Consider the following 21,080-nt stretch of genomic DNA (forward strand, 5'->3'; position numbering starts at 1 on the left):
GTGATAGTAAAATGAGAAATCATAAAACTTGAGGTAAAAAAATCAAACAAAAAAAAAATCTTGAGTTACACAAAATAGTGCAGTGGATGCTACTATAAACTAAGTGATTTCTAAGTGGTGATGTGTTAATGACATCAGATAAGTGTTTCTAAAATCCACATTGTAAAATAAAACCCTGTATTTTATGCATCAAGAAGTAATATTCATGAATCACCTGCGCTTCTCTCTGCACTTTTGTTCCTTACTGAGGCACAAAAGGTAATAGCAATTTAAAACTCTGCATTACCTTCATTTATGGCTTTCTTTTTATTCCATAATAGAGAGCTGTAAAATGTAAAACCTACACTGTAACTTTATTGTAATAAATGCCTGCATGCTCGATTGTGTTTAAATTCGGCAAATTGACATCAACATTTAACACTCTTCACTTTGTCTTCACACACCATTAATAATCTCCACATCTACTTTATTAAATATAAGAAATTAAAAAGAGGCAACGTCTTAATTCTCACAATGTGGACTTGGACGTTTAATTTTCCACATACTGAATGGCTCATGTAGTAGTATACATTTCATGTAATTGTAGATTACCATGGAGGATACTCCAGGCACTCTATATTAGGCCCCTGAGAGGTTTCAGATACAGTTGATAAATGTACGTTATCCACCTGCAGATTGTCCTCACTGCATTGGAATTTGTGAAATCCAAATACTGCACAGGGCACATTAAAATGACATTTGACAAAAATGTCTCTCGTACATAACCGGAGGTTTAACTGAAGATGTTTGCTCCCTGGGAACGAAGGTATGTAATTGCTCTCACACAGCCATTTTTACCATGTCATGTCCCTCCTTCACCATGCTATGTCACCCAGGTCTATGATTATGGCACAATATAAGATTTCCACTGTTGTTCTTACAGAAAACATAAATAATTACATATTCATTGTACTATCACATTGCAGAAACCCCATTTTATATATGTTTTTTTATACAATGTGCTATTGCACCCCCGCTGGCTCATCATTTTTCTCTGCCCTAGGCTCCTGCCCTTACTGCCCTAGCTATTCCTCTGTATATTACTGACTGATATAATGATAATATGCTATACCTATATAAAAAATGACAGCTGTGCCGGTCTCAGATGTTAACTAGTACTAATAACTAGTACCAAAGGACAACTTAATCCTAAAATGAAAGTTGACCCATACGAAGCACGATGGTAAAATACACATGTCACAAACGACCCAGTCTGTCCCAGATACAGCAATCGGAACTGCTGGCCGTGACTGGCGTCACCTTAGTCACTTAGCAATGAATACACCTTTTCTGCCACCACAAAGGATTTATTATGATGTCCTTACAGTCACCAGAACCACTTATTAATGTTTCAAACTTAAATCACATACACATGTAGCATGAGTCTCCCTGGGCTTTGCAAGTTCACAAAGAATCACGGAGAATACACTAGATTAAATGTTTCCAAGGCTTATTTACAAAAATTAATAAGAAGACATACAATATGTTACACAAATGAGTTTCAGAAAATAAAATCAGAGTTACTACTTACAAGTTAAGACCTGATGTGTGCGGAATTGAGGAAAATTAGACATTTCAGTCTTGATAGACCCTGTATGAAAATGCACACATTATTGTCTAAGTCAGAAGATTTTAAACCTTTTTGCCACATAGCTTCCACCCCCTCCACCTTTGGAGTTTAGCTGTCAGTAAGGACAGATTGCTCTCCCAAATGTCACAGGGCTTTCAAGTGAGCTAGGGATGTCCTGAGAGTGGAATGTTCACAGGATCTGATCTCCGACCTTTGCTCGTTCTGCTTGAGTGGCTAGATTCAAGACCTTATCTCTCCCTGGTCTGGCTATTTCAGCAGATTAATGACACTTGCATAAGTTCACACTCATGTCATCTAGCAAAGCACACGTTGAGATTACATACAATATACATTGTCATACATGAATTCGACAGAAAATAACAATCAGTCATTAGATATACAATATAATCGTCACAACACAGTCTTACTCTTACTTTCCCCTGCAGCTTTGTTGAATAATAGTTTAATTAATTCCTCCATTGCAAACACAATCTACACCACATTCCTGTGTTTGAAAATGAGAGCATTAGATCAGTCCCCAATCTGCCAGCCCAAGCCTAGATTGACCAAACTACGAACCGTGTGGCTTTGAACGTAAATCGTGAAGCTGAACTTATCGGGATTGTTGTGTCTGATCCACTATAGTTGATGGGATGCAAACAGCCATAGTCATATCCACATTCTATACGACGCTGAGGACGATTGTCGATGAGCAAGACTCACATATTACATATACATATTTGCAATTTGGTCTCCTTCTATGGGTCTGGGCATACCACCTTAGACAACTTCATAGTTCATCTGATTTGTGCGAATATCTTGCACAGGTGAAAATATCACCACTAAGCACAGCCTATATAACGTTTAACCTGCCCTATCATTAATTTAAACCTTTATTTTCTTCTATTATGAATCCATGTTCTGTTTCCCGGGAAGTATATATGGACAGACTGGCCAATATAATCAAATTAGGTATTTTGTGCCTTTGAATAAATGGTCGTGCACAGGTTATGGTGACACTTCATTTGGTTAGAGCCTTGATGCCCAATTGGTTGGCCCAGGGACACATGGCCCTCAAGTACTTCATGTGTGGCTCAGGTGCTTAATATGGGAGGGTGGTGACAGCAGAAAATAAGGTCAGATGGGGCTGAAAACATACACAAACACTACTATGTTATAAGCTACGGCGGAAATCTGCCCAGATAGTGCTGAGACGTCAAAATGCAAGTTGATCACATATAATTAAGGAATGTAATAATTAGAATAAACTCTTTATGATATTTTGATAACAACCTGTTTTAAAGATAAACTCTGTTCATGGAGGGTTTCTATTAGATGTTACATTTGCAAAGTTGACCACAAGGGATAATTTTGCAGACCTAACCCCTAAGGTTGACTACATAATGCCGCTACTTACGGGCACTGCACCTCAATGGGTAGGCAGCATATTTTAGGGACCCATTCATTAAAATTCTTGAGAAGCTTAAAATGCATTATGAAATCAGAGTGCCGCTATGAAAGTGGTTACACAACGCAAACAGTAGGTTATGACTAATGAACAGTAATTATCATACAAGCAAGAACGTTCTTGGTACACAGACTGTGCGTACACAGTGCTCTTTCTAGGACATAAGGGACAGTAGAAAAAGGACTAAGAGGAATTGACTCTGGTTAGGAGGGCTGTATGTAGACCTCGTCTTCCCACCTTCACTCTATGGACCTGAGTTATTAAGGAGAGCAAAGCATTAAAAAGGAGTAACTTTGCACCTGGGCAAAACCATGTTGCATTCAAGGGGGAGGTAAATTTTAAAAATGGGGAAAGGTTTATAGTTGGGGTATGACATGTCTTAGATCAACTTTAAGTTTCAGTGTAAAAAATAAGCTATAAAGTATTTGTGTGCAACATGAAAAAGCAGCCAGTATTTAACTTATGTGCAAAGTAATAAACTAATTTGCACCCCTTGCATTGTAACATGTTAATCCAGGTGAAAATTTACTCCTTTTTTTGCTTTGCTCTCCTTAATGACGGAGACCCTATATATTTTGCCTGTCTCTAGTTAATTGTCTTCATGCCTACACTGATGGTAATTATTGCCGCTTCCCTGATGCCTCTATTTTGTATAAAAAGAACAAAGTATACAGAATGAACGGGTATATCGTATACATGGAAAACAATTAATTAGCAGGTTCTATAGAATTCAGAACACGGGTTTGCAATTCACCAGTGTGGGATGCAATACTGTATGTTCCTAGCACATGATATTATTGACCTCCTACAAGTTCCTTTACAATTATCTATGAAAGATGAACAGTGTCTTTTTTATAGGCAAGATTTGTCCTTGGAATGCTGGTTGATGGGAATCCTAGTCACAGCTGTCCTTGTTTAACGCTACAATGCAGTTTGATTCTAGATGTTCACAAAGAATGATCAGATCCAGCTTACGTACAAAAAGTCACAGCGCTCTGCTAAATTTTTTTTCTCGCACAATAAACCGCATTAGGAAGCTTCCCAGACCGGTTAACTATACACTTCCTTATGTGTTGTCAGAAGACTCAGCCGTTCCCATATACAAACAGCTGTTTCATATTGTGAAATAGAAATGATTTTGAATGAATTTATGTTGTATAGATTTGTATCTGTGCCTTAAACAGCACTAGACAGTCTCCTACCATACTACCCACATATTTATGACAAGTAAATATATTATTTTTAATAAAGCAGAGATACTCCTATGAGTTCTTTCAGAAAAAAACGGAACCATTATTTGCGCCTTACTTATACAGCATACTATTTGCGAACAACTATATATATATATATATATATATATATATATATATATATATATATATATATATATATATATATATATATCTCTAGAGAGGGAGAGATTTAAAACTATCTATCTATCGATCTATCTAGGGTCCTAGTTGGCATTGAACCCATGACCCCAGTGCTATAAAACAACAAAGCTAACCACTGTGCCACCATGATATGCTCATTATTCATTGTGTGTCTTCTTATTGTACATGTAGTGAATAGTTGAAAGCAATGTATTTTGTCATGATTATGTTGGTAGTATGGTACGGGAATCCATATACTGCTGATGCAAATAAAAATTAAAGTCATAGGCAAACCGAGGGTGGTTTCTAGTGCCTGGAAACCCCCCTCCAAGCCTGGGGCACTGTATAATTGAGGTGGCTGGAGCCTGCCTCCACTTCACACGTCTCTGCTTGAAAAGGGAGAGCTACATGCACCTAACAGTAGTGCACGCAGCATTGCCCATGTATATTATGGGGATAGGAAGAGTTGGAGAGCAGCCAAGCACTGTCTAAAATTACAGCCACGCCCCCATGCATGCTTGTCACGCCCACTTGCGACATGGTGTGGAAACCCCCCTCTACAAATCCTGCGTTTGCCCCTGAAAGTAGTTTCATTATTACAATGGAGAGCAACAGGCGACCCACCGAGCCTTCACCTGCGGCCTCCTATCTCAGGTATTCTCAAGCAGAGAATGAGACTGAATGGGAGCAGCTCGTTTCTTCACCATGTGACCTCCTCTTCTCACACAGCACAACCAATCAGAGGAAGAGGAGGAGTTCCTGCAGCGCAGACGCCTTGGTTTTGTATCAGTGCGCTTATGTGATTTGCACAACAATGTGCACATCAACCCCTAGTTCTTGGGAGACACCTCCCCAGCCCAGAAGAGTAAATGTCACATCAGTGTACAACCTCTACATCAGGCCTGTCCAACCTGCGGCCCTCCAGATGTTGTGAAACTACAAGTCCCAGCATGCCCTTTCATCTATCAACAGGTTGTCTACTGGCAAAGCATGCTGGGGCTTGTAGTTTCACAACATCTGGAGGGCCGCAGGTTGGACAGGCCTGCTCTACATCTTTAGTACCGCCAAACTCTCTGCATTTTGCTGCGAGACAAGGCTAAAATTATCCGCTTTGCGCCAGCACTCCCCGGACTTGCCTCTTGAGGGGTGAATCTTATAGTTGTCAAGTATGGCACTATCCCTTTCATCCAAATAATGTTTTCAGCTTTTCTTTTACAAAAAATATTTTATTTAGCGTTTTTCATGGCTTACACGAATAATGAAAGTCAGGAAATATGGAGAGTTTCTCTATTACATGTGACAGTTTCATATGTGTGAATCTTTTTATTACATTGTTTAGAGTGCACTTTGAAATGCACTTCTCCAACATAAAGTAGCAAAACGGGTCCTATTAAAAGCAAAGAGATCCGGAAATGACAAGCTCTGACCTGGTACATAAGTCATTTCATTTAGTGGAAAGGGCCACCACATCTCTACCGCTTACTCTCATTTTCGTAATCTCGCTTTGCAACAGGAGATCCTATTGCTGCACTGCTCTGCGAAATGAGGTGCCATGGTGTGCCCAAGTAATTCACTCTACCTGTGCAAACTGCTGCCCTTCTAAAACGTGCACAACCTGTGCTCCGCAGCAGAAAACTAGGTGCGCTTGTGTGACTCGAGGAGCACTGTGTGTCTACTGGTGGCTTTTGTGATTTGTAAGTGACCTCCATTGTCTGCAAGCATACAAGCTTACAGCGGGACTTGGGAGAAATGCAATAAAATAAGCGTATCTTTAAATAGAGGAGGGATAGCAAGAACAAAGAAAATTAAGAGGAGATTTATGATTATCCTAGACGATCACATACTATTTACAACAAAGTGGGGGGGCCGTATAAATTAATGGAAATGTACCACGATTGCGTTATTCACTTTAGATTCTCCTTTTCTCCTAGTAGGACTTGGATGAAGATCAAATCAAAATTTAGGTCAAATTATTTGCGAGAATAGGATCATTCTAAATGGTTCCCAAATGCTCTTTCCCCACTGTGCACTACTAGAATATATTAATGTCATCTTAAATACTTGATGGTCTAATGCAACATTTGCTTCCTAATCCTTTTTTTTTTTTTTTTTTTTTTTTTTATATATACTTGCTAGTGGTTGAGTATTTATTAATAATTTATTTTTATATATTCACTAGAAAACAGGACTCAATTCTTGGAAGTCAAACTGTCAAAATGAGAAATTGGTTATCAATACAAGATGAGTGTTAGAAAACACATTTGGGACTCTCAACAGACTTCAGTTCTGATATATTATTTTTATTTTTTTTATTTTTTTTAAATGAACAAATATATAGTTGGCTCAGCCGCCTTTCTGCGTTCTCTAATGGATGTGTTGAACACAACGGGGTTCTGAATCCAGTGGTGAAAATGTTAAATTTTCACATATGGAAAATTGACATTTTTCTCTGCACAGCAAGAATTTTGTCCTTCTCACCTTCTTAAAAGCATTCTCATTCAGTCAAGGTTTCCTCGATCAGCAAGTAAGATTTAAAATGAAGACTGCTGGAAGAATATAATGCAAAAAAAATATATATTTTCTTTGAATTTCACAAGGTTACTTATAAACAGAGATTAGAGAGAAGTAAGAATGCATTTTCATTATGTATCCAGTGCGAAATATTTGGGGGCTTCTTTGTGTGCTGTCTTGCTCTGCCTCGCATCACAAGAGAGGTGCAGATATTTTTCACTCTATAAATAAATCTACACTCTGAGGCATTGCTTTGCAAACTCTCAGGGTAAATCCCATTATTACAAATTGAGACTTGGGGCTAGATTTACTAAACTGCGGGTTGGAAAAAGTGAAGATGTTGCCTATAGCAACCAATCAGATTCTAGCTTTCATTTATTTAATACATTCTACAAAATGACAGCTAGAATCGGATTGGTTGCTATAGGCAACAACTCCAGTTTTTCAAACCCGCAGTTTAGTAAATATACCTTTTTATAATGAATCCCTCACCTACACCAAGTGGAGGTAATTTACAAAACAAATATTTATTCAGTTGTGGTTTGAACCTAGGTTTGGGAAGTTTGGAGCAGTGGTGGTGTAAATGTAGGCACTTGACCTGCTGACATGAAAATGTCGTCAGGTTAAATGTGTGATTGACAACTTTCACAATGTCGCTAATCACAATGCCGATATTAAAAGAACAGCGGCTATACCCCTGACCCGGCTGCATTGTTCTTTTAATGTTGGCATTGTGATTGGCAACATTGTGAATGTCGCCAATCACGCTGACCACATTGTCCATCTGTCAGCACAATGCAAGTGTCGGCATTTAGCCTGCCAACATTTTTATATCCGCAGGTTAATTGCTGACATTTACACTGTCGGAATTATATACCCCCCTGGAGTCTATTAAAAATATGTAAAAATAATCAAAATTGGCTTTTTATTGTTTTTACTGTAATGGATAGAGGTGTTAGGGGTCCTTGTCCATAACACTCGCGTTGCCAGAAGGTTGGATTTGAGAAGAGATAGTAGGCGTGTCTAGATGTGGCGCCTGTTTGCAAATTTGCTGTGTGTATATATATATTTGATAGGGATTGGTGTTTCCTATATAGTTTGCTACAGGCAGCCTTTTTTGATTTGATACATTGTTTTGCGCCGTGGACTTAGTCATCTTTGATTTGGTGTCTAGATGTGAGCTAGGCGGACCGCTGAATTGCAGCTGCGCAAAACCATAAAATTTGATCGGCAGACAGCTTATCTTTTAAGGTGAAGCCAAAGTGATGATAATACAGTCTATTGGAACTAGTGATATCTCTGACACATGAGACACTTTTTGCTTGTTGACGCTTTGATGTCACTAATACCTAATTTGATAGGCTGGTTGTTGGTTTAGCCCACAAAATGGTTAAGCCCACTGTGTGTAAAATGACTGGAATGTTTTTATATATGCGTGAAAGTCCTTGATAGCTCTTGATATTACCATTGGTGCTGTGCGCGGAACTAGCGAACTGTGGGCCACGGTTCCCTCCTCCCCGCTTCCTTGCACCACAGTTCGCTAGTTCCGCCTCTGATTTAATGGTCATTTATGCACTACTTGCCCAAGAAATCAGACATACAGTTTTTTTAACATCCAAATATTTCCCTTCGCTTTCAGTTTCCTTATTTGTAAGGACTATTAAAACTCTTGGGCCTGATTCATTAAGGAACTTAAATTAAAAAAGTTTCTTATTTAAGTCTCCTGGACAAAAGCATGTTACAAAACCATGCTACATGAAAAAACAGTCAGTATTTAACTTATGTGCAAAACAGAATACTAATTTTCACCCCTTGCTTTGTAATATGGTTTTGTCCAAGAGACTTAAGAGACTTAAATAAGAAACTTCTTAATTTAAGTTCCTTAATGAATCAGGCTCTTTGCATGCAAATAATATATTTTTGTAATGCTTTATATTTTAATTCATCCCCTTTTTTAGATTTCATTTGATGAATTCTCTTTTGATAAACTGTTTAATTTACAAAGCAATAATTGATGTCCAGCGATGTGGGCAAGATAAGAACCGAAATACAATACTGTCTTATAGACACACTATATCAGTGCATGTTATCTGCACCTGTTCTTCAATGGCAGCTGGAATGAAAATTGCATCAGGACTCCTGCGCGATTCTTATACTACATAAATATATTTTTACTACTGTTTCCTCTGACTGTGTAGCACTCGGCTATAAATAAACAGTCTTAGAAATATGCTTTCTCGGACTCGGTGCCACAATTTGTGCTACGGTGCCATTTTCAGACTGCAAAGACTAAATCATCCTCTGTGCTTGAACAAAACCGCCTGCTACAGCAGCTCACACATAAATAAGCCAGAGATTTACAATTCCATGGCTGGAAAGTGCGTGAACCTTACATTGCAGGAGCTCAAACACTAAATAGGTTTTTAATAAGCTGAATTTTTAGGTGTCGCTCCTTTTAGACTTGGTAAAATTGGTTGGAAGCAAGGTCAATGGATTTTGTATTTTCACACTGCGGTCATCATTTTTAAGGTAATGAGGTAAGAAAGTTTAAGTGGACCTTTCCCATAATATTAAATTATCAGCCACTACTTGGTACTGTGTGGTGCCTCAGTTTGACACTTAATATAACAACAATGACAACAACAAGCAGCTGAAATTAATGCTTTTGTAGCGTTCCCTTTTGAGCTGCTAGTGGGCGCCATCATTGGTTGATTTTTCATCTAGCACACAAATACTTGATAGCTTATTTGTACACTGAAATTCAAAGTTGATCTAAGACATGCTCTAACCCAAATATAAATCTGCCATTACATTTTAAATTTACCTCCCCTCCAACGCAACATGGTTGTGATGATACCGAGTTTAATGGCGCCGCAGTTGGCCTTCCCGGTACCTATCCAAGGTTCAAAATCACCCAGGCAAATATCCAAAATAAAATAACTGTTTTTATTTAACAAAATATTAGCACCAAACAGCAATAAACATCTCTAAATAATAACCTGCAACAAATAACACTACTGTCTGGCACAGACAACATACAGGGTATAATGAAAACACCTCACCAGTATCCTAGCCACTCTCAGAGACTGCTGTCTATCCATTCAATCTTCTCCCGCTCTCTCCTTTAAGGCTACCAGCTATGGCAGATATTTGTAACTACTTACAAATAGAATATATACAAGTTTAAATATGACAAATATTGGAAACCAGAGGGCTAGAATAAGTATATGTTTTTATAGTCCACTTGTGAGAAACGAGGTACAGACTGGTTGTGGTGATATTAATACCTCGTTTCACCACAATGGTTTTGCCTTACTTACTTTTGCTTAACTTTCCTTAATTAATCAGGCCCTATATCAAAAGTAGTAGTTATCCCTTACTGACTACAACACCTCTAGATAGTATTAATACTTATTCAAATATCAGTATGGCCATAAGTATGGCTTTAAACCCTTATAAGGGGACCTTAAGTCGCTACAAGTTTTAGCTCCCTCGTTAGAATACATAGCAGAATACTCAGTTGACAAGTAGTTGCTAGGATACAGGCAGCACCAGATTTCCAAACTCCTCACAGGACACCTATAAGTGATACTCCAAATAAATCTTTGCTAGAACTCCATTTCACTATACCGCTAACCGAGGTCTATCCAGGAATTCACATTCTGGGGAAAAAAATGTACTTGACAGTAAATTAATTGCTCCAGAGGGACTGGAAACATGATATAACTGCATGTTTGCTTATTGAGCTAGTTAGAACTTGACGTAAAATGGAAAACGGGGTTCCCTGGTACCTGTGGCCTACTAGTGTGTAAATACAAAGGTTCTGTGACTGGTGCAATGGAACATATGACATTTACTTCATATAAAAGCATGAACATAACATAACATTTCAGATTATATATTATATATCTATGTGTGTGTGTATATATATATATATATATATATATATATATATTATATATTAATATGCAAGTAGTAGCTAACAAATTATATATTGCATTGATTGATTTAAGTTTCCCTGGTTTGAGGAACATGCGGTCAGGGGCAGTTTTCTGATGAATGCCCTGAAATACGTATAACCTTACCCTTAACAATTATATAATTATAGGGGCCCTTAACAAGTACTCTTCTGTCTTACCGATCGCAAAGACAAATTGTTATATCACACACAAGTACATTATAAACATTAAAGCCTTCAGAGTTTCCATCAATTTTAAATAACTATATTCAAAAATGAAATGAATTATTGGTTATAGCAAAATTATGTGTATTAGTATTTACTGAAACAATCTCTGAAATCTGTTTCTTTTTCTTTCATTAGGTGAAAATGGGCGCGTTTTGAGAATCAGTGCAGGAATAAAATACACACCATCCAGCAAACCTCAGAGTACCAGAATTTTGGAATTAATTGAAGATTTTGAGGAAAAACCAATCCAAACACCATTGTAAGTCAAATAATACAGAACTGAAAACATAGTAAAGTTGAGATTTATGAAAACTGTTCAGAAGTGACTGTGTAAAAATGATGGGGTTGTCAGATCAGATTCTAACTTGTTTTTCTAGTACTGTTTATAAAATGAAGTCAAGGAGGGAGCTTTAATTAGCGGCATAGTGGCGCAGGAGCATCGCCTGGTGTGTTACCACGTGATGCTTTGGTAAACATCTTCGCTTCTTTGCTCTTTTTTTGATCCCAGCTGCTAGAGGTGCGAGCAAAAAAGAGTGAGGGTTTAATTACCGTAATGCTTGTATAACCATAGCCCCCCAGGTTACTACAAAACTTTGCAGCTACTTCAACCTCCCCCAAGTGCCTATTTATTTGCTATGGGCATCACCACCTTTTTACAGTCACCTGTGAAACCTCTTTCAAATTTATCATTGAAAAAAAAAGTGGGCAGCACGGTGGCTCAGTGGTTAGCACTTCTGTCACACAGCACTGGGGTCATGAGTTTGATTCCCGACCATGGCCTTATCTGTGTGGAGTTTGTATGTTCTCCCCGTGTTTGCATGGGTTTCCTCCGGGTGCTCCGATTTCCTCCCACACCCCAAAAACATACTGGTAGGTTAATTGGCTGCTATCAAAATTGACCCAAGTCTCTCTCTCTCTCTCTCGCTCTCTCTCTCTCGCTCTCTCTCTCTCGCTCTCTCTCTCTCCCTCTCTCCCTCTCCAATGGGGCAGGGACTGATGCAAATGCGTTCTCTGTACAGCGCTGCGGAATCAGTGGCGCTATATAAATAAATGGTGGTGATGATGATGATAAATATGGCAATATAATATCACAGTCAAAGCATGACTGTGGAGCACTGCCACCCCACAGGCCAGGCCTGGCCAACCAGTGGCTCTCCAGGTGTTGTGAAACTACAAGCCCCAGAATGCCTTGCCAGTAGATAGCCAGCTGATAGCTGTAAGGGTATGCTGGTACTTGTAGTTTCACAGCACCTGGAGAGCCACAGGCCTGCCATAGGCACGGCTGTCAGTATTTACCTGCATAGTAACCCCCCACCCCAATTTACTCCCCTGACCACCTCTCATATACTTTTATCAGTTAATGCTTCTGACTAAATGGTCTCTGTTACAGAGTACACTCTTCAGAAACCCAATTATTGTCTGTCTACATTGACCCCTAGAAATAGAGCACTTGTATGTTTAATTTGTTCAACCATATTTCAGATGTATTTTTCTGCCTTTTGTTACAGATTTGCTCTAGAAATGATCCACAGTTATTTGTTCTGATTTCTAAGGGTTTGAAAATAGCAATAATGGAATAAAGACGACTGTGAACTTATTGAAAAATGGAAACAAACACATTGTGGGATGGAGGTCTGAGATACAATACCACGTAAATGGGGATTTTTTTTTTATTTTTTTTTTAAAATTATTTATTTTCATCAACAACATTCATAACAATATATACACAGAGAAAATAAAGAGAATAGGCAATCAATGGTCATTACAGTGACAATGTAACACGCTTGAGGGTGTTATACAGAGCATTAGGCCAGAGCAAAAATGGGGCAGTCCAGGGGGTGAATGTGTTAAGTGCTGAATTCTACAAGTCGTCGAAAATCGACGACTTTGCAGGGGAAATTTAAATTGGGAATAGCTTGTAAAGGCACAAGCCATCGCCGAATTAAATTTTCCCTGAAAATTCGCAGATTTCTGGCGATTTGTAGAAATCAGCACTTAAAACATTTACCCGCAGGACTCTAAGATAGTCCAGGGGATTTATTATTTTTTGTATTTAATTCTACTTTTTTTAATGTCTTCTTGTGTGTGTGTGTGTGTGTGTGTGTGTGTGTGCGTGAGGGGGGGGGGGGGGGGGGTGGGTGGTGGTTTGTTTGGTTGTTTTTCTCTTTCTAACCATAGAGCAAACTTTGTGTCCATAGTGGCTACGAATGTATGAAATATCCTCTGTCGTATATAAACCAAGAGAAGGAACTACTGGAGACTAGCAGTCCCTTACCGAGCCAATCTGTTCTGCAAGTGTCTAGCACCCAGCTCCTGCCAGCTGACAGTGAGTCTCACCATGGGATTGATGGCAATCTCTCCAATACACAGGATGGTGAGTTAATGAAATACTTGTAAGTGTGATGTAGAATGGACAATCATTCAGTCAATGAAATTCCATTGTATCTGTGCAATTTGTAATTTATTTTTGTATTTATGTATTTTTTTCTGTCTGGTGTATTGAAAGAATATAGTACCTATATATAGCTTTAGCAGTGTGTTTGTGATTAAACATTTTTGTATTCACACATTTTCAACACAAAAAGGTGCTAAATGGATCAATTTAACCTAAATCACATCCATTGAGATGTATGTGGGTAGCACGGCGAGCTTACTTCCCTTAGGATGTAAGCTCGCATGAGCAGGGCCCCTCTCCCCTCTTGTCTCCATACCGAATCTTCTGCTCCGTATTTACTCCATATGTCTGCCCGGAGTTTCTGAAGCATTGGTACTCTGTGTTTATTGTTCTATAATGTTTCACCCTGTATGGTCTACTGTTTGTACTATGTAAGGCGCTGTGGAAACCTTGTGGCGCCCAACAAATAAATGATAATAATAATAGCACTTCTGCCTTACAGCACTGGGGTCATGAGTTCAATTCCCGACCATGGCCTTATCTGTGTGGAGTTTGTATGTTCTCCCCATGTTTGCGATGGTTTCCTCCGGGTGCTCCAAAAAAAACCATACTAGTAGATTAATTGGCTGCTATCAAAATTGTCCCTAGTCTCTCTCTGTCTGTCTGTGTGTGTGTTAGGGAATTTAGACTGTATGCTCCAATGGGGCAGGGATTGATGTGAGTTCTCTGTACAGTGCTGCAGAATTAGTGGCGCTATATAAATAAATGGTGGTGGTGATGATGATGAAGTGTTTTTGGATGAATTTAGCATACAAGGATGTCCAAGGCTGCTATAAGACATCCGTGAGTCCATCCAGCTGGGTGCCCCTCTTATATCTTTAGTACAACAAAAGCAAGGATAGTTTTAGACCGTAAGCCAGGTTGATGCTCAGGACTTGGTTTAGGGCTTGTGCCAATGTTTACTTTGCTCAAGTTATATAATTTTTTTTATATTGTCATTATATAATATCTCAAAAGGAAAAATATTTGTCATTCTTTGTTGTGAAGTCCTATTTATTTCAAATCTATATGCCATCCACATGAATGTCAGGAGCCAAAGTTTACAGCACAATGTGGCTTGCCTTCTTCCCATAATGCATCCTGGTGCCATCTGTTATCCAGGTAAACGACACACACACACCCGGCCGTCCACGATGTAAAAGAAAACGTGATTCATCAGACCAGGCCACCTTCTTCCATTGCTGCAGGGTCCAGTTCTGGTGCTCATGTGACCATTGTAGGCACTTTCAGTGTTGGACAGGGGTTAGCATGGGCACTCTGACCGATCGTCAGCTACACAGCCCCATACGCAGCAAGCTGTGATGCACTGTGTGTTCTGGCACGTTTCTATCATAGCCAGCATTAACTTTTTCAGCAATTTGAGCTACAGTAGCTCTTCTGTGGGATTGTACCTGACAGACTAGCCTTCGCTCCCCATCAATGATCCTTGTCCTTCCTCGGACCACCTTTGGTAGATACTAACCACTGCATACTGGAAACATTCCACAAGACTTGGTTTTGGAAGTGCTCTAGCCCAGCGTCTAGCCATTACAATTTAGACCTTGTCAAAGTCGCTCAGATCCTTAAATTTGCCCATTTTTCATGCTTCCAACACACCAACTTCAAGAACTGACTGGTCACTTGCTGCCTAATATATCCCACCCCTTGACAGGAGCCATTGTAACAAGATAATGTTATTCACTTCACTTGTCAATGGTTTTAATGTTGTGTCTGATTGGTGTCTATACTGTATATAGCTACGTAGTGTTCTCAGCCTCTACCTCTGAAACAAAAGAGCAGTTTTGCTACCGGTAGTGTTGATCAGTATGGCTGCTGACTTGTACATATATGTTTGCTCATTAATGCAAAATTGTGGGAGTTTGTGGTGGGCAGACACAGGTCTAAAAAAAACACATAATTGTCAGTTTGAAAAAAAAGAATACATTGACAATTGCTGTATGCAAAAATCTGAAAACTTAATTAAAGATTGTCCCATTATTTGGGCGTAGGAGTGGATTACATCAGAGTCCGTATTACTGATCAGCTGTTTTGGACTGCATACACTCCCTTTTGGAAGAAATATTTCTAGCACTCGCTAGTTGTACTACCGTTATAGAGATATTTGGATAGAATAAAACCCTGGGACAAGTAAAGTATTATCACCAACTGAATGTCTTTGGTGACTGAGAATCCTCTTTAATTTTATGGTGGTTCTCTCGATTGTTACAAGTTAAGGAACTGCAATTACCCTGAATTCACCATTGGATATCCGTGATAAATGTCCTTCTTGATCCATTAGTTGTGAATCATATATTTTATGTGAGTTTATGTATTTTTATACGGGTATTAAAGTCATTCTCAGGTTACACATAGAGACGCTTTTTATTAATACCGTTGATTTCGGTAACATTCGATTCATTTATTTATGATACAAGATCATTATGTATCTTATTGTCACTGCTTTTAATTTATTTGATTGTCTGTTGTTATTATTAGTAAATTCATTTCTATATAAGGTACATCTTTCCCGGTGTTATTGATAAATTGTTTATTGAGGGAGCATAAAATACGAAATTACAAATATAATCAAACATGTGATAATACAATTACAAAACAAGTAGGCTCTTAAATTATCGAAGAAACATAGAAAGACATCCTTCGATATTAGATTCAAAAAAGCAAAATAAAAAAGTATCCACATAAACAATACACATGTAAAAGGTAATCATAAGGTAAACAAAGTAATGTTAAGGTTTAGCTATTTGAAGCTTTTGAGGATGTAGAACTTTTAAATTTTAAAAACCTCTAGAGAAAAAACCCTTAAACCCCAGCGTGGCCTGATATAATTGGTTGGAGGAAGTCCTTAATAGATGAAACTATTCAAGAAACATCAACCTCCGCCTCACCTTCATCGATAGTCCAAACTACCCAACTATTAGTTATCCCGGATCCCAATCTACCTAAAAACAATAAATAATAGTGAGACTAGTCACTAGTTAAAACAATCGGAGGGTCATCCACCAATAATCTAGATTAGTACCATGATGTTAAACCAAAACAGGACTGGATTTGCCATTTGATAGAGCTAAGCGTCAAAATAATTCTCCCAAAGATTAAAAAAAAACCTTTAATCTGCTTTAAGCAGAGAAGATTCAGTTCAGTCCATCTGAAAAATGTAAAACAATTTCATTTTAAATACTTCCAAAGTCGGTGGGGACTCTTGGATCCACACCTGCAATATACTTTTTCTTGCAGCCATGGACATTATCAGTAACCGCTTCCTGCTTCCCCTTTGTCATTCTAAGTGTCTCTGGGATAAACCCCAGGATCGCCCACTCAGGGTTTAGGGGAGGCACATGGTTCAAATGAGTGTCAGAAGCATATTGATGTACCTGCCTCCAAAATTGTTTTATATATGGGCACTCCCACATTCAATGGGGAAAGAAGTACAGTCGACATAACATTTAAGACAACTGTTGGATTCAGAAAGACCTATGGTGTATCTACGGTGTAGAAACAAGTATACTCGATGGAAAATATTGTAAAACATTTCTCTATAAATATTAGAAGAAAGCGTAAACAGTGAATATTATAATGTCTTGAGGATTACGTCCACAAATAAGGAAAGGCGTTTAACCAATGGGATAATCCGGAACCTGTTTTGGCATAATCAAAGGAACTTCTCAAAACATTATAATGTATCGAGATGGCGTTACTGCCAGACAGTGGCCTATCTAACAACGAATCTAGGTTATAGCTCCAGTGGACAGGATGTAAAATGTTTAATACTGTGTTTACATAATGTTGGGCATGTAATACCGTATACACCTGTGTGTGCGGAAGGTCAAATTTATCCAGGACCTGGGGTATTATAAGAGACACCTGTAAGGGAGCATTAACCAATGATTTAACACACTTCCACTGATTAAAAGGGTAAGAAGCATGGCCAGATTGAAAATGAGCTTTCACGGTGTTAATTATTATTTATTTGTCTTTAGTGACCAATTTAATTTTGTATTAATGTGGTTATTGTGACAGGATCTGCCTTCACCTTTTCTGCAGCATTGCATTTACATGCTGCTTTGTATTGGCAGCTCCTCCTTCTGGGACTATATTGAACTTGTTACATTGAATGTTTTATCTGGCAGTACCTCTTATCTACCAAAGGTGCTGCTATTGTGCCTTCCTTCTTCTTACTACTAGGCTTTAACCTGCTGCACTAATTAATCACCTGCACCTAGTGGCTCCCTATCTAAATCTGCCTCTCCCAGTTACCTGTGCTGGTCACAGTTAATTTGTAGCTGTTCCTTATTGTTGTGCTCTCCTGCTTCTCCTGTTCTCTGGGATTTCTACATGCTGCTGCTGACATCTCTGTACTGCATTTCTCTCCACTCAGTCATTCCACATACATCAGCTGTATTCTTTATGGCTACCAGTTTTCAGCTTCACTCAGAAATTCTTGTTCAGTATCTGCAATACTTGGTTCTTACCATTTCCTGTATTCTATGGTTTATACTTGTTCAATAAACATCTTATGCTTTCATCATATTCCCGGGTTCCATAGCTGTGATTTCCAGTTTTCGGCATTGAAGCATGACATATTGCTTTGTTTTAGTCCCATAATTGCCCCTAGAGAGTGTGCTTTCTACTTTTCTTTATTTTAGAAAACAAAGAATGCATTGACAATTGCTGTATACAAAAAAATCTGAAAACGTTATGAAGTGTTTAAAGATAAAAGAAAGAAGACAAGCAGCCTATATGGAATTCATTTAAAACATGTAAATTTTCTTGCTACAAAAGCCTGAATTAATGGTTCCTACCTGTATGGTAGGTATAATAATGCTCAATCTGACAATTTTGGTATTTTCATAGTGTACATTATAATAAACAACAATTTTTTTTAAGGTATGAGAGGCATACTTTCAGGTTCTGCCTTAAGCACTCCCTTGGTGAAAGGTCCTTTTACACAAAACTTCTCCAATTTTAAAAGTATCATCATCCTCATCAGATATTTAAATAGGGCCACTAATTCCGCAGCGCTGTACAGAGAACTCACTCACATCAGTCCCTGCCCCATTGGAGCTTACAGTCTAAATTCCCTAACACACACACACACACTTACTGAGAGAGACTAAGGTTAATTTGATAGCAGCCAATTAACCTACCAGTATGTTTCTGGAGTGTGGGAGGAAACCGGAGCACCCGGAGGAAACCCACGCAAACACGGGGAGAACATATAAACTCCACACAGATAAGGCCATGGTCAAGTATCGAACTCATGACCAGTGTTGTGAGGCAAACATGCTAACCACTAGGCCACTGTGGTATCACCGTGAAATCACCCTGAATGCAGGATCCCGATCTCTATGCAGTAAACAATGGTAAACATCCAGTGATATACAAAAACTGCTATTACTCTATAACTCGTGAATGTTTGTGACTGTCAGCAGAGAGCAGGATTTATCTTTATTGGTCAATAAAAATTTGGGTGGTGACCGGTCATTTGTAAGATCCGAGCTGACCACACACCGTACAATCCTGCAACTGACCCTGATGTCGTAATCCAATTCTGCCACGTACTTAAGTTCTAGGAACAAGCAACTAGATCTCTTGTGTGATCTCTGTGGCAGTCGGAAAATGACTGCATACACAGACCAATAGCGCCCATCTGCGGTCAACTTCTGGCCTCATTAACCAACAGGTACTCTAGTGAATATTGTGCTGCCCTGGTCATTTAGAGAGAGGGGACATCAACGGGATGGGACATCAAAACCAAACCTATTCCAGGGGCATGACTGTGTTACTTATGATCACAGATGATATAGTGCAGACATGTGCTATATTAAAATGTCCCTATTACCTGGGCAAGTTAGAAACTCCCATAAAGAATTGTTTGGAGAGCATTAAAGGATATTGAAATTCCAGATATGTTGTAGAAATTCTTTCCAGTGTTCTAATGCGCTTTATGTATTATTTATTTAGCAGATTGCATGAAAAAGTAAATCTCAATATTATGATTCAAAATACATTATCCCCTAGGTATATTAGTGCTTGAACTTCTGGTAGAATGAATAATAGTTTGCATCCCTAGAGCCTGCTGCTGGTAACATAAAGTAGAGGTATAATATAAATAATATATTACTAACAGAAATTGAAAACAAATATATTTGTTTCTTGGTTGGGAAAACAAACAATATAATTGCACTGACCAAATAATAGTAGAATAATATTTATGTTCTGAGTTCATTTTATTTGTTTTTAGATTAACCGCATAGGGACAAAATGTACAAGTACTGCTACTTGCTACTGCCACAATGCAGTGGCATGATCAGTAGTGAGTATCAAATAAACATATGCAGCCCACAAAAGGTTAATCATGATGAAATAATATCCCTGTTGGATAGATTTAAGTATCCTGTGCATTGAAAGCTAGTGTTCCCCTTTAAACACTGGGTCAGGATTCCCCTCCCTGTTCTTTTACAGTATATTATGATTAATATATAGTACTTTACATTAGTTGCCTGTTTTTCTACGAATCCAATATAAAATTCTTCTACTAACATATAAGGCCATCAACAAAATCGCACTGACATACATCTCCTCACTTGTCTCAAAATATACCCCAACTCGACACCTCATTTCTGCATAAGATCTGTGTCTCTCTTCCACTCTCATCACTTCCTCCCATTCTCGGTTAAAGAACTTTTTTTCGGGTTGCATCTACTTTATGGAATTCACTTCCTCGCACCACAAGACTTTTATCTAGTCTTCAAACCTTCAAGTGTTCTCTGAAAACCCACCTCTTCAGACAAGCTTATAATATTCCTCTACCACTCTCTTAAACTCCCTAGGTTACCCTGTTACCACCCTCTACACAGCTAACACAAGACAATAACCCTCTGACCAACATAGTTGTGTGACTGAGCCCACTAGATACTTTGTAACCTTTGCATTTCCAGCTGGACAAATACTCAATATGATGTAGCACTTACCCTTGTGTATCAAACCATTGTCCCATAGATTGTAAGCTTGCCAGCATGGCCCTCTTACCTCTCTCTATGTATTTCCCAGTATTGTATTATTACTGTTTGTTCCCAATTGTAAAGCACTACGGTAACTGCTGGCGCTACATAAATAAATGTTGATGATGATGATGCAGTAGGATATTATTTTCTGTTGTGCAACAAAGGTGTATAATCCTTTTTTTTTAACTCTATGTACAGTGTCTTTCAATAGCAGTTCTTGGAGAATATTTCACTCGCTTACTGTAAAGAACCATTTTTACAGCTGGAGATTACATTTGTTTGTTCAAGACCTTGTGTTCTCTACAGGTTGCCTCTTTTATATATGGGTCATAAATGTATTCATATACATATGCCCCATCACCCTTAAACATCTTGGGCTAGATTTACTAAACTGCAGGTTTAAAAATGTGGAGATGTTGCCTATAGCAACCAATCAGATTCTAGTTATCATTTATTTAGTGCATTCTACAAAAT

The 21,080-nt window shown here is 38.5% G+C and overlaps 1 protein-coding gene across 3 annotated transcripts in view; it reads left to right on the plus strand.

Moving 5' to 3' along the window:
* The window catches only part of MORN1 (MORN repeat containing 1), a 231,698-nt gene that overhangs the window by 74,551 nt on the left and 136,067 nt on the right, over positions 1-21,080 (plus strand). For all 3 annotated transcript variants that reach the window (XM_075191725.1, XM_075191728.1, XM_075191727.1), the window contains 2 exons: positions 11,283-11,406; positions 13,346-13,521. In XM_075191725.1, coding sequence (XP_075047826.1) covers positions 11,283-11,406; positions 13,346-13,521 — 300 coding nt within the window. The remainder of the gene's footprint in view (positions 1-11,282; positions 11,407-13,345; positions 13,522-21,080) is intronic.

The sequence above is a fragment of the Mixophyes fleayi genome, chromosome 11, assembly GCF_038048845.1.
Source record: "Mixophyes fleayi isolate aMixFle1 chromosome 11, aMixFle1.hap1, whole genome shotgun sequence".
Taxonomy (NCBI): Eukaryota; Metazoa; Chordata; class Amphibia; order Anura; family Limnodynastidae; genus Mixophyes; species Mixophyes fleayi.